At 35.1% G+C, this 14733-nt stretch overlaps 1 protein-coding gene across 1 annotated transcript; it reads left to right on the top strand.

Annotated features, from left to right (window-relative positions):
• Positions 689-4385, top strand: LOC109331537 (nucleoside diphosphate kinase III, chloroplastic/mitochondrial-like). The gene is made up of 7 exons (XM_019566099.1): positions 689-863; positions 1627-1767; positions 2729-2766; positions 2874-2924; positions 3242-3409; positions 3500-3612; positions 4082-4385. The coding sequence occupies exons 1-7, from the start codon at positions 791-793 to the stop codon at positions 4203-4205; spliced, it is 708 nt and encodes a 235-aa protein (XP_019421644.1). The 5' UTR covers positions 689-790; the 3' UTR covers positions 4206-4385.

Raw genomic sequence — 14733 nt, 5'->3', positions numbered from 1 at the left:
CATACAAAATATCAAACGTGAGTTAAAATAGACCTTGTTATAATCAAATTATTCCTTATTAGATATTATAAACATGCTAAAAATAAATAATTTAACTTATATTTAAGTTTTTAATTTTTTTTCAAATTTTAAGAGATCAAACTAATCTAAGTAACAACTTTGAGAGACCATAATAAATAGAGTAAATTACATTGACACCCCTGAGTTTTAGTGAAATTATATAAACCCTCTAATTTTCATACTTTCATTACACTAATCACCGTTGCATGAGAAATAAGTGTGATTTTTTGAACAAAAAAATGTTAGAAATGTAATTAAGTTAAACAAAACATGGTATACTGTACTGTTCGGATGTTTCCTCACAATATACCTTGTTTTGTTTAACTTAATTGCATTTATTATATTTTCTATTTAAAAGATGACACTTATTTCTCATTCAAGACTGATCAGTATAATGAAAATATACAAACTAGGTAATATTTGTGTGTGAATAAAAAATGAGAGATAATTTTTATAGTTTCACTAATTGAGAAGTATTAGTGTAATTAACTCTAATAAATATATAAATATGTAGTTTGAATTGATAAAAAGGAAAGTGCAAAAACTAAAAAGCAACGTGAGGCACGAGACGCACAGGGACCAACCACACATTATCACATCATTATATACAACGACACACGCACGCAGATCACACGCAACACATTCTCAGTGGCAAACTCACGCACACATATCCTTGATCTTTGATTCGCATTTTTTGTGTCTTTCAAAGTGTCACGGCGAAGAAAACAAGATGATGGCTTCAAAAGTTTGCAAAGCTGCCAGGTCCCTTCTCGCTGCCTCCAAGGGCTCTCGTTTTTACTCTGGTATCACATCCTCCTATTATTCTCTCTTCTCAATCTTACGTTCATTTCCATTTTTTTATTTCCATTCATTTCTTCTCCACATTATTTATCCTACCATCATTTTGGGTTTTCCAATGGAATTGTCTATTCTAAAGCGAGTTATTCATTATAGTAAATAAGATCTCTTATTGATCTGAAAAAAGAAATGGATACAGATCCTTAAATTGTCGTTAATCAGAGTCCCGAGTAGATTCTGGATGTCAAAGAAATAGTTCCGTGGTTTCACCTGCTAAGATCCTCTCCATTACCGGACAGTCTTGTGCTGAAATACATAGCCAGATTGGTCTAATAATTTTAAAAAAACTTTATTTAAAAATAATTTAAAATATGTACTGTTAAATTTTTTAATGCCATATGTCTCCATCTCCTGTACCGGAGGATCCAGTATGGGAGAGGAATCCGTTTCAGTTTCACAGTTCTGGTTTTGGTCCTCAGTATCTAGGTGGTTCATTATTATTATACAGACTTCTTTTATATGTAACTGTGTCAGTGATACGCGGTAGGATGAACCCGAAATAATGTAAATATGGTCAAGGATCTAAGTCCAATAGAAACCTTGACGTGTTTCTGCTTCAAGCTATGGATTTTTCTGTCTCCTATGTATTTATTTTAGGCTCTTATGTCTATATCTTCTTAAGAATGGGGAGTAACTATTATAAATGTGAAAATATATTAGTGCTTGTTCATCTGAGATGACTGAGTTCATAAATCATCATCTTTACAGAAGGAGGACGCGCCATTGCAGCAGCTGCAGCAGTTTCATTGCCAAGCAAAGTGCCGCTTTTCGCTTCAAATTATGGAAGGGCTGGTTATGGAAGTGGATCCAGAACATGGATTGCAGGAGCTCTTGCTCTTCCCGCAGCAGGTTTAGACAAGAATAACTCTTGAAACAATTCCACTTGCTGTTATCACATTTTTTTAGTATTTGGTTTGAGTTCATGAAGGCAAACAAGTACATATTATGTTTGCTATGATTTGCCATCTCTAATCCTACATAAAATATCGGTTTGTGAGAGAGGATGAATTCTCTCATGGGAGTGACAATGGACATAAGTACATATTATGTTTGCTATTGTCACTCTTTTGTGTCTATTGCTACTCATGTTTTGTTAACTTTTTATTATATAGTCTTGATTTGTACTGATTTAATAGTTTAAAACTTTAAATCAACTCTTTTAATAAAGAGGTAAGGGAATAAGAGTGATAATAGATAGACAGTACAGTGACAAGTAGACACTCGCCTGATTTGGGTGCAAAAGATAAAGTTTGTTTGTTGGAAAGGGAAGAGGAGCCTTGTTCCTTGCTTAAGTTTAGCCTCTGAGCTTCTGGAACCTCTTCTACATCAATTGAATTTCACTTTCCTAGAGCAGTGTCTGGGTATAAAATCAATGTATTGGATGTGGTATAGACTTTATTACTTCACATTATCTCCCCAACACCATAAACGAATTTCAAAACTTCAGTCAAGCTTCTAAAGTAATCAATTCATGCTTATTCTTTTACCCTATTTGTGTTAGTTTTTTTTGGACATATTCGTCAATCTTCACCATGAGTTTTGGAACAGTTTAACATATAAATCGCCTATAACACCATGAACTGGCAATTACTGTCTTGATCTGTTTGCCATGTGCATCAAACTTCCGAGACGATTGCATTAGTATTTATAATTACATTGCTTAATCAGAGTAGTTTACACTAGTTAACTTTGAGCAAAAATGGTTTGCTTTATGATATGATAGAGTTGTTGGGGCCTGATTGTTGCACAATAAGTTGCATAATTTACCCAGATATTTGCTGCTGATTATTTCTTCTTCTATTTGTTGTAGCCTACATGCTTCAAGATCAAGAAGTGCATGCTGCTGAGGTATGCATATTTTTATTTTTCCTAAACATCTTCATCAGTTTAAACTCCCAACTTTGCTCGCTTTCTTTCTTGATATCATTCTCATGTGTTTACCTTTTCCTTCTCAGTTGGAGCGCACTTTCATTGCCATTAAGCCTGATGGAGTGCAAAGAGGGCTGGTAAAGTGAATCTACATTTATTTTCTTGCACTTCTTTATGGATTAAGGAAGCTATTGACACTCCTAAATAGCTATTCACACTCCGCACTTACCAATCAAAATTTTAGTTTTTATTTTTAAAATATTAGGAGTGATTAACAAGAAGTGTAAATAGACGATTAAGATGTCAATAGGAACATATGATTTGTCTGCGAGACATTGTGTATAAACAACCTTGATTGCACATGGCACAATATGGTCGCCACCTCTTTCTTCGATGTTTTCATGTTGCAATTCTCCATTTGTTAAGTTTAGGTTCTTAGGTATTCCTTTTGCAGATTTCAGAGATTATATCCCGTTTTGAGCGGAAAGGGTACAAGCTTGTGGGAATTAAAGTGTTGATTCCTTCAAAGGAATTTGCAGCAAGGCACTATCATGACTTGAAAGAGAGGCCTTTCTTCGACGGGCTGTGTGATTTCCTAAGCTCTGGCCCTGTTATTGCAATGGTTAGAAATGATTCAACCTTTGGCCTTAGAAATCAAACAAGCTTGTTTTCCTAATCTGTCTTTTTTATTTCACAAAAAATTGTGTCATAGGTGTGGGAAGGACAAGGAGTTATTACATACGGCCGCAAACTAATTGGAGCCACAGATCCACAGAAATCAGAGCCTGGAACTATTAGGGGTGATCTTGCTGTTGTTGTTGGAAGGTACTATTTTGCAAAATGTGGTATCAATTGATATCATCATGTTTTCTGCACACATGTACTATTCACTTGACCTTATAATATGAACAGAGAAATAGACACAAAGACCATAAAAAGGTGAGGCCTATCGAAGTTGAAGGGACTGATTATGGTTTCTGACTCTTTGTGTACATCTCTTTCTTCATATTATTTGTATAATCAAGGATATCCCCTCACCCTATAGGTAAGAAATGCTCCCAGGAATCGAACATTTGACCTTTGACATAGTATGATATCTGAGAGTACAGTGGAGTCTTACATCACTAGACCATTGTCTCGTTCGTATCTCTTTCTCCATATGAAATATAAACATGAGAGAATTATATTCCAAAGAAAACATAATGTACAAGAAGCATTATTCTTCTCATTATAATTTATAAATGCATTGTCTATTCTATGATCATCACAACCTGATTATTGCCCGTGCCTGCAGAAATATCATCCACGGAAGCGATGGTCCAGAGACTGCTAAAGATGAGATTAACTTGTGGTTTAAGCCAGAGGAGTTGGTTAGCTTCACTAGCAATGCTGAGAAGTGGGTTTATGGTGTCAACTAAATTCTGAAAGCTTTTAATCTGGAATAAATTTGAAGTGAGTTTTGGAATAACTTATATGTATGAGCTGAGAAGTAAATGGCAATATTGAACTCTAGAAGCCACAAATAAGCAGGGGATTGAGAATAATACATTAGCACCAATACATTTCACTCAATTTAGAATTGCATTATTTCATTGGTCGGATAAGACCCCTGAGACAATTTATTTCTTTGTTAGATGTTACAAATATGTTAAAACAGGTCAAATATTTATCCAAAAGAGAAATAAGTATTATGCGTTTATGGTGAGTCCTCCCATTCTAGGAGCACATCTATTATACTACATAGTGTATCACTCACAGTGTTGTTAAAACCGTACCGATTATTAAACCGGTTAGGGTACTAGTATAATGGTACAGTGGTTCAACTAGTGGTTCAGTAATTAAATCGCATGCCGGTTAAACCGGACATACCTACTTATATTTTTATTTATATAAACCTCTAACAACCTATAACAAAAAAAATTCCAAATAGGTAGCTCAAATTTATAATCAATATTTATAATGTACTCAAAATTTACATAAATAAACAACTTTAAGTCTTTAACAAATTCAAAGTCTAAATTAAAAAATATATATCAATCCAAAAGTATCACTTAACAACCACAAAATATAAATAAATCACATAACTTCACAACTCACTCTATAAAACAAATAAATTTAGAGTTTTAACATGAGTCAAAGTTATCTTACATGAATATTATATTTTTGTACCAAATCCTATCTTCAGACAGTACTTCAGACATGGAAAGATGAGTCACGTTGTAATGAGTTTTTAAGTTTTAAAAAAAAAATATATGTGTATAAACCAACCGGTTTAGTAAAATACCGGCCGGTTCATCGGTTTTGACCGGTTTTGATACTTGGCCGGTTCAACACCTGTACCGTACCGGTTAGGGGTCCGGTTCACCGGTTTTCCGGTTGAACCGGCCGGTACAGTACGATTTTTATAACTATGTATCACTATATGTACCATGACTTGTGATTAGCTAAAAAATGTATTTATGTTAATTCATTGACTTGTGATTTTTATAACTATGTATCACTATATGTACCATGATTAGCTAAAAAAAATGTATTTATGTATCAGTATACCATAACCATTCACAAGAAGATTTATGTATCAGTATACCATAACCATTCACAAGAAGGGAGATGTCCTTCCATTTCATTGAGGTATTGTTAGTTTTATTTTATTAGTAATTTTTTTACAACAACCTTTCAGTACCGTATGTGTTTTGACATAATTCATTGAATTGAAAATGTTTGATAACGTTAGCTAATCAACTGATGGATGAATGTAAGATGATGTGAAATAAGTTTTCTATTTCATTTATCAAAGTAGAGCTTATAAGTTTGAGATTTTTTTAAGTCTTTAACCAAATAAGACTACTAAATTACTTCTATCAAGAAAGCTTGTTGAGTAATTTATAATGGAGTCAAACACATTTTATTTCAATCAATGGCTTAATATAGTTTATTTGATAACAAAATAATAAATATTAATAACAATAGATATTAAAGAGGAAAAAAATTGAAAAGAGGGTTATCTAGAAAAAAATATGAAGTGCAAATTCCTAATGGTTGGACAAGATTTCCATTAAAGAGAAGTTAGATCAAACATGATCCCTCTGATCCTTATTTTTTTCTTTCATTTTTTCTTCATTAGAAAAAAATCCTAATTTTTCATAGAGCTTTTGATGCAACATGCTTGACCCCAGCTTTAATTAATTATTGAAAACCAGGCATTGGCAGGGAAAAATACACAGATTATTTAACAATTAACTATGGGCTTTAATGTATGAAGAAGAGAAAAAAGTCATTGTATCCCTCAAAAAAATTTGATATACCATGTCCCTGAAAAATTGGAAAACCAAAATATAGTCCCTAAAGATATTATATGTGGGTCAAAATATTTTTTTAAGTATTTTTATGCCTTTTTTTGAAGAGATTTTAATCACTATCAGGGATTATTTCGACTCTCATTTACCGTCTAAGTATTAGCATAATTTTTTACCGAAATTGTTACATGCTGAAATTTTTAGTTTAGGGATGAAGGTAACTATTAAGAAAGACATACCCATATCATGCAACATAAGATCCTGCACTTTTATTTTTTATTGATTTGATGATGTACTCACGAGATATTGAAAGCTAGGGAGAGTTGTAAATGAGAATTAATCAGATTTAACTTGTATGTACTTGTGAAGGGCACCCATCCCATAATATATTTTCCAAAACCACTCATCTTATACCCTCCAAAAGGGACGCCATTCCCAAAGGCAAAGCTATTCATCCAAATAGTGCCTGCACGAATGGACCTTGACATAGTGTTTGCTGTATCCAAGTTTTTGGTCACAATGTGCTGCTTGGCCATGGTCTTGTTCAGTGTTTGAAATTGCGGGTTTTTGGTCACAATGCCTGCTGCTTGGCCATGGTCTTCTTGTTCAGCGTTTGAAATTGCGGGTTTTTGGTGACAATGCCTGCTGCTTCGCCACAATCTTGTTTAGTATTTCAAAGTGTGAACCATATTACGTGATGCGGCTGTAGTAGTGTGGTTGCGTTAACCGTTGCAACCATATCACACAAGCAATTGCAGTGTCATAGCGAATCACAGTGATGCAACCGCAACAAGCTGCAACGTAACCACATCAGACCGCATTTGGATCGCATCAGGCTGCAACACAACTGCATCGGACTGGATACGTCAAACCGCATTGATGTCAAAAATATATTTTTACTCACAAAATAATTCATACCGCAATCCACATCGTAACGGCTGCAATAACCACAATCGCAATAACCATAACCACAATTTAAAACATCACATTATTAAATGTTACGTAAATCCAATATTCATGAACGAGAACACAAAAAAGTATTGAAGGGAGAAAAAAATATGAGTAAACTATAACTTCAATTAATCAGCGACATCAGAGTGCCGAATATTTCATTTTGTGCTAAACCATGTTGTCCTAAATTGGTTGCTAGGATTTAGTTTATAAGAAAATGAAAATTAAAGAATGTTGCTAAGGGACATAATATGTGATGAGGATCACTTGTCCCCTTTTCCGTTTCCGTCCCACTTGGAGTGCCCATCCAATTAAAAAAATTAACTTAATTAAAAAGAAATATTATAATACATCAACCTTGTACACATGGCTCGACCAAGATCCAAATGTCTAGTATGATAAGAAGAGGCCCAAACATCTTATTAAACATGTATATGTTAGAAGAAATAGAAAGTAGTATTGGAGGGAATAGTAGTTAATCCAGTTACAAAAGTAGTTAGAAAGAAAGGCTATAAAAGGAAAGGGAAGGGTTGTAAATTGTAATAGTCAATTTTTGGGAAGTAGTTATAAGGGAATAACTGATTTGGAGCAAATCAGTTTTTGAGAGCTCTTGGATACACTTTTGTCACAATCTTGTAATTCTTTCCTATTTCAATCAAATTTCTATAGATTCAAGATCACATTGATCTTGAATTCCTTTTTATCATTCTACTTTCTTCTCAATATTCTACCTATACTTACCAGTTCTAACACTGGTATCAGAGCACCAAGATTCTTGGTACCCTGTAAAGAACTCATCCACGAAGGAGCTGCGTATGGTGTCAACCCAAGGAATGGCAAGAAGTACTGAGGATTGGGTGCATGAGAGAGAAGAAATGCGACGAGAAAGGGAAGAACATAGAATACACATGAAATTGAATGAGGCTAGAGTGATACGATTGGAAGAAGCTCTGGCTCAACTCACAACGAGGCCTAGGGTTAATCAATCTCATGATGAAGGGAGTCGAATTGGAGGAGAGCGTGAAATTAGGGAGAATAATTCCAATTTTCTCGGGGGAGGATGCACATGGTTGAGTCAACAAGCTAGAAAGGTACTTTATGTTGAAGGAAGTCAATGAAGATGAGAAATTGCAGGCTACGTAGATGACTTTGGAAGGGAAGGCTCTCAATTGGTACCAATGGTGGTGCAGATGCAACCCTCAACCTTCCTGGGAGGGTTTCAAGTTGGTTGTAATAAGAAGATTTCAACCCTCCCTGCTTCAGAATCCATTTAAGCAACTGTTGGCATTAAAACAACAAGGATCAGTGGTAGAATACATGGAAGAATTTGAAAAATACGTGGGAGCTTTAAAAAATACAAGGCTTAGAGGTGGTACAACACTTTTATTTGTTTGGTTTGAAGTGAGTTGATCTGGTATTGGGGTTGGAATGGTTGGCTAGTTTGGGTGAAGTCAAGGGTGATTTTGGTAAGCTGGAATTGATCATCAAGAGGGGAAACACAATGCACAAAATCAGGGGAGATCCTTCCCTAATCAAATGTCAATTATCTTTAAGAGCCTTCATGTAGGTTTTAAGATAGGAAGGAGAGGGATTCATGTTGCAATATTCAGAAAAGGAAGATGATGCAGTTAAATCTCCAGAAATGCCAGGGGAAATTGTAGAGGTGTTACAACAGTTTCATACAGTTTTTGATAATATACAAGGGCTTCCACCAAGCAGGAGGCAAGATCATGCTGTACACTTCAAAGAAGGGGTTGATATACCAAATATATGGCCTTACAAATACCCTCACTACCAGAAGAATGAGATTGAGAAGTTAGTATTGGAGATGTTGCAAGGAGGAGTCATCAGACCTAACATAAGCCCTATGATACTAGTTAAGAAGAAGGATGGCGGGTGGAGATTTTTTGTGGATTACAGAGCACTTAATAAGATCAATATCCCTAATAAGTTTCCCATTCCAATTATAGAAGAGTTATTGGATGAATTAGGTGGGTCAAAGATCTTTTCTAACTTGGATTTATAGTCTGGATATCACCAGATTATAATGAAAGAAGAGGATATTGAGAAGACAACTTTTAGAACTCATGAGGGGCATTATGAGTTTATGGTTATGCCTTTTGGCCTTACCAATACACCTTCTACTTTTCAAGCATTGATGAATGAGGTCCTCAAACCTTCTCTAAGGAAATTTGTGTTGGTTTTCTTTGATGACATATTGGTGTTTAGCCAGACTATTGATGAACACAGTGATCACCTTAGGCAAGTTTTGGAAGTTATGCAACTGAATTCTCTCAAAGCTGACAGGAAGAAGTGCACTTTTGCTCAAAACAAATTGGAGTATAGAGGGCACATTGTTCCAGCAGAAGGAGTAGAAGCTGACCAAGCAAAAGTGGAAGCTATGAGTTCTTAGCCCTCACCTAAAGACATCAAGGGCTTGAGGGGTTTTTTGGGGCTCACTAGTTATTATGGGAGGTTTGTAAAGGATTATGGAAGGAAGGCCAAACCCCTCACTGACTTTTTGAAGAGAGATAGTTTCAAATGAGATGAAGAAGCAACCCTAGCCTTTGAGAAATTCAAAGTAACCATGATTGATTTACCTAAGTTAGCAGTTCCAGATTTTTCTAAGGTGTTTATAGTTGAAACTGATGCATCTAGCAAAGACTTGGGACCTGTCCTAATGCAAGAAGGAAGACCCTTAGCCTTCTAGAGTCAGGGTTTATCATTACAAGCTCAACGAAAATCAGTATATGAGAGGGAATTAATGACCTTAATACAAGTTGTACAAAGATGGAGATATTACTTGTTAAGGAGGCATTTTATCATCAGAACTAATCAAAAGAGTCTCAAGTTTCTTAATGATCAAAGACTTTTCACAGAAGAACAGTTGAGATGGGCAGTGAAACTCATTGGGATGGATTTTGAAGTCCAATTCAAACCAGGGAAGCAAAATTGTGCTACTGATGCCATGTCCAGAAAGGGTATGTACGCAATTTCTTTGGTGAAAAAGAGTGAAATTGAGCTTGGTCACATGAGGTAAAACTTGATCCCAAATGGCAGAAAATAAGGCAAGACTTGATGGTGGCACCAGGATCTCATGAAGGGTTTGAATTGAAAGGAGGGCTATTGATGTATAAAGGGAAGTTAGTGTTGGCAAAGGGTTCAAACAGAATCCCTTTGGTTTTAAAGGAATGCCATGAGTCCCCTATGGGGGGCCATTCTGGTTACTTTAGAACATATAAAAGAGTAGAGAGCTGTTTGTATTTTCTTGGCATGAATGTGGATATAAAAATATTTGTGGATGAATGTGAGGTTTGTCAACGATATAAGCATTCTACCTTAACTCTTGGAGGATTACTACAACCACTCCCTATACCAACTCAGGTTTGGATGGAAGTGTCTATGGACTTTATTGGGGGTCTACCTAGAAGCAAGGGAAGAGACACCATCTTTGTGGGAATGGATAGACTATCCAAGTATGCTCACTTCTATGCTCCGAGTCATCCTTTTTCTGCCAAAGATATAGCTAAATTTTTTGTCAATGAGGTTGTAAAGCTACATGGGTTTCATATAACCATCATCTCAGATAGGGATCCCATTTTTCTAAGCAAATTTTGGAAGGAGTTATTCAGGTTTTCTAGTCACAATTAAAGTTGAGTACTTCCTACCATCCTTAAACTGATGGACAGACTGAGGTGGTTAACAGGTGTTTGGAGGGGTACTTAAGATGTTTTGCAAGACCTAGGCCCAAGCAGTGGATACAATGGTTGGCATGGGCTGAATTTTGGTACAACACTAACTATCACAGTTCTATTGGCATGACCCCTTTTAAAGCTTTATATGGTAGGGACCCCCCTATGATTTTGAAGGCTGCAGAATTTCCCTCTAAGGTAGAGGAAGTGAATCAGTTGATGTTAGATAGAGACCTAATTATAGGGGAACTCAGACAGAATTTGTTGAAAGCTCAAGACCAGATGAAGAAGCAGGCTGATAAATATAGAAGGGATGTGGAATTTCAGTTGGGTGATTGGGTATACTTGAAAATTCAACCTTACAAGTTAAAATCATTGGCCTCTAGACCCTGTGCTAAGCTAGCAACCATGTACTATGGTCCTTACAAGATAATCAACAAGGTTAGACCAGTAGCATACAAGCTAGAGTTGCCTGATCATGCTAAGATCCACCCTGTGTTTCATGTATCTTTATTAAAAAGGGCTCTTAAACCAAGTCAACAACCTCAACCTCTTCCATCATTGTTGAATGAAGAATATGAGTTGGAGGTAGAACTGGAAGGCATAGTAGATATAAGGGAGAGTCAACATGGATCAATTGAAGTATTAGTGAAGTGGAATCATATGTCTGCTTACAACAATTCCTTGGAATCTGCTGGCAGCATACAAGAGAAATTTCCTACTTTTCCCCTCTCAAGGTGGTTCTTTTAGGGGGTGGGGTATTGATAGGAAGAGGCCCAAGACTCTTATTAAACATGTATATATTAGAAGAAATAGAAAGTAGTTTTGAAGGGAATAGTAGTTAATGCAGTTACAAAAGTAGTTAGAAAGAAAGGCTATAAAGGGAAAAGGGAAGGGTTGTAATAGTCAGTTTTTGGGAAGTAGTTGTAAGGGAATAACTGATTTTCACTCGTGTCACCCCAACTCAAAGGGGAAAACTGTCATTATTGGTCAAGGTCCATAAGAATGTGCCTGATCTCAAAACATAAGCTTAGATTCATTGATGGATCAATCCGAATGCCACTCAAGATAGATTTTTTGTACCATCCATGGGAGAGAGCAAGCAACATAGTCATTTCTTGGATTTCAAGATCAGTTTCACCTTTAATAACATAAAGCATATTATGGATGGACAAAACATATTAGGTAAGGGATGAGTTGAAAGAAGGATTTTCTCAAGGCAATTTGTTCAGGATAGTAGAATTACAAGAAACTATTGCAAATTTCAAGTAAGAAGAGTTGAGTATTATCAATTATTTCACTGAATTAAAGATACTATAGGACGTGCTTGGCAATTTCATACCCTTTCCCTAGTGTTGTTGTTAAATCCCTTGTACATGTGATGCCTTGATCAATATGAGAACATACAAAATTGAAGATAAAGTGATTAGATTCCTAAAAGGATTGAATGATGCTTATGCTAGTGTACGGTCCCAAATTATGTTGATTGAGCCATTACCTAACATGAGCAGAGTCTTTTCACTAGTTGTCTAGCAAGAAAGGCAACTATACGGTGCAAAATTTGAGACCAAGGCTTTAGCAGCATGAACCAGTTTGATGAGAAGAGGCTTAGTTGCAAGAAGCTCCAATATGGGATGGGGATCAAGAGCATTTTTTGGTAGAGTATCTGCAAGTTCGAATAACTATGGTAGAAGGAGTCCTTCTACAAGCATAGACCTTCTTGGAACAAAGGTACCAATTCAGCGAAGTTATGTAAACATTGCAAGAAGACTGGACACATAATTCAAATTTGCTATCGAATCCATGGATTCCCAACCAATTTCCAATTCACCAGGAATGAGCAAGCTAACTCTGCAATGGTTTGTGACTCTAACTCAGGAAAGAATCTCACTTATCATCAAATTGGAAAGGATGACTCAATCTTTGGATCAATCCATGAACAATACAAAGGGTTGGTCAATATGCTTCAACAATCAAAGGCTATTAACAATGAAAATGATGCTAATGCATTTTCTGCAAGCATAAATCCTCATGATCTCAGTGATAACATTGATGAAGGTATACCTAATTTCCAATGTCAATATGTATTTTGGATCATAGATAGTGGTGCTACAGACCACATATCCTCATGCTTTCCCCATTAATGATGTTATTATAAGATCAAGCCTATTAGACTCAACCTCCCAAATGGACAATGTGAACACCCAATTTTATCTGACCTGTTTACAAAATCAAGAAATACAAAGATTTCAAAACAACATACAAATACATTTTTTTATATATATGTCATACCGGATTATATCCTCTTTGACTACCACGTTTTAAATAATAATGAAAACAATTTTTAATACAAATGTTACAAATTGAAATTTTATAAAGAAAACTTTATGTACTTTAAAATCCGTTACCCTTCTATTAGTCACAAATGTATGCTATTCCCATTAAAACTTTTAGCCCTTGTATTATTAGTAGTAACTACACATTTAAGCAAAAAGAATAGAGAAGAGAAGATACCTAAAGAATTGAAAAAGTAACATGCAATGAAGATAAGGAGAAGGTTATTTATGCATTTTAGGCATAACATAATGGTAAAACATGTATAGTTGATAAGCATAACATATACGTAGTTTACTATTCAATATCTTAACTGAAAATATGTCAGTTAATCGATTAAGTAAGGCTTTAATCGATTAACGTGAAAACAATTTGAATCAGTTTCAATAGATAAATGAAAAACAGAATTCAATTATTCTATATAAACTGTATTTTTACAGAGAATGTAATCGATTAACTGGGCATAAAACATCTTTTCTATATAAACTGTGTTTTTACACCATGCTTCAAACATTCATTTTTAGAATTGCTAAGTTGCATATTTTCGTGCTCATTGTATGTCATATAGGCATAGAGAATTGCATGTGAAAATAGTGAGTGATAGTATCATGCTTAGGGATTAAAATATCATTCATTGCATGTGATTAAATGTGTTCATCATTCTATCTTATCTTGCATGATTCTTTCATTTCTTTTGGAAATTTCTTAGGGTATAAATTACATGTTCTTCATGATTCTGATCTTATACATATTCATAATAATTTGTGAGATTTGTATAGGGTTTATAACTTGTTCTTAATTGTAATATTTGAGCTATTTTGTGCTTCACGTTACTCTGTTTTTGTTGTATTTTTGTAACAAGAAAAGTCGTCTCTTGGTGTCGTACCATCAACGAGATACACAGGGTCTTCACCAAGACTTGGAGGTCTTGAGCTTAGAACATACTCTTAGTTGGGGCTGGATCGTAGGAAAGGTTTTCCTAGGCGATAGGTAAGGTCAAACCAAGGTAGGGGTTTTGAGAATTCAAAAAGGTAGCGTTCAAGGTCTTAATTGGAAGGGGAGTGAATGTAGTTTTGCAGTGGACCGCAAAAAGAACCAGTATAAAAACCTTGTTGAATGCTATTTCTTACCTTATCTCTTTACTGTTTTAAGTTGTTTTTAATTGCCTATTGTAGCTGATAATTTGAATATAGTAACTCTGCCATATAAAGATCATTTATGTTCAAATATATCTGTTATATCATTTTTGTATAATCTGTGAGTGATTGTATAATCGAGTCATTCAACAACTGTCTGTTAAGTGCGATTTAATCGATTAAGACAATCCTTTAATTGATTAATTGAATGATTTTCCAGAATAGGGTTTTGGTGCGAATAACGATATTTAGGAACCGCAACACCTATTCAATCCCCTTCTAGGTAGATTCTATTACTGATATCTAACATGAACATGAAAGGTGCTTAAAATATCCCTGGCTAGGAAGTGGTTGATATTTTTACGCCTTCTCACAAATTGCAGAACCCATAAAACCCCAATAGAGACTTTACACCGCCGGCAAACATGAGATGTATCTAAAGGACCAAATGGAAAATTTCTATATTGCATTTCTGCTCCAAATATTAGTTAATGTTACAATGATAGGGTAATAACTTAATATTGTTAAAAACATAAA

The sequence above is a fragment of the Lupinus angustifolius genome, chromosome LG17, assembly GCF_001865875.1.
Source record: "Lupinus angustifolius cultivar Tanjil chromosome LG17, LupAngTanjil_v1.0, whole genome shotgun sequence".
Lineage (NCBI taxonomy): Eukaryota > Viridiplantae > Streptophyta > Magnoliopsida > Fabales > Fabaceae > Lupinus > Lupinus angustifolius.
The sequence above is the reverse complement of the archived record's forward strand: the minus strand, read 5'-3'. Positions and strand labels throughout refer to the sequence as shown.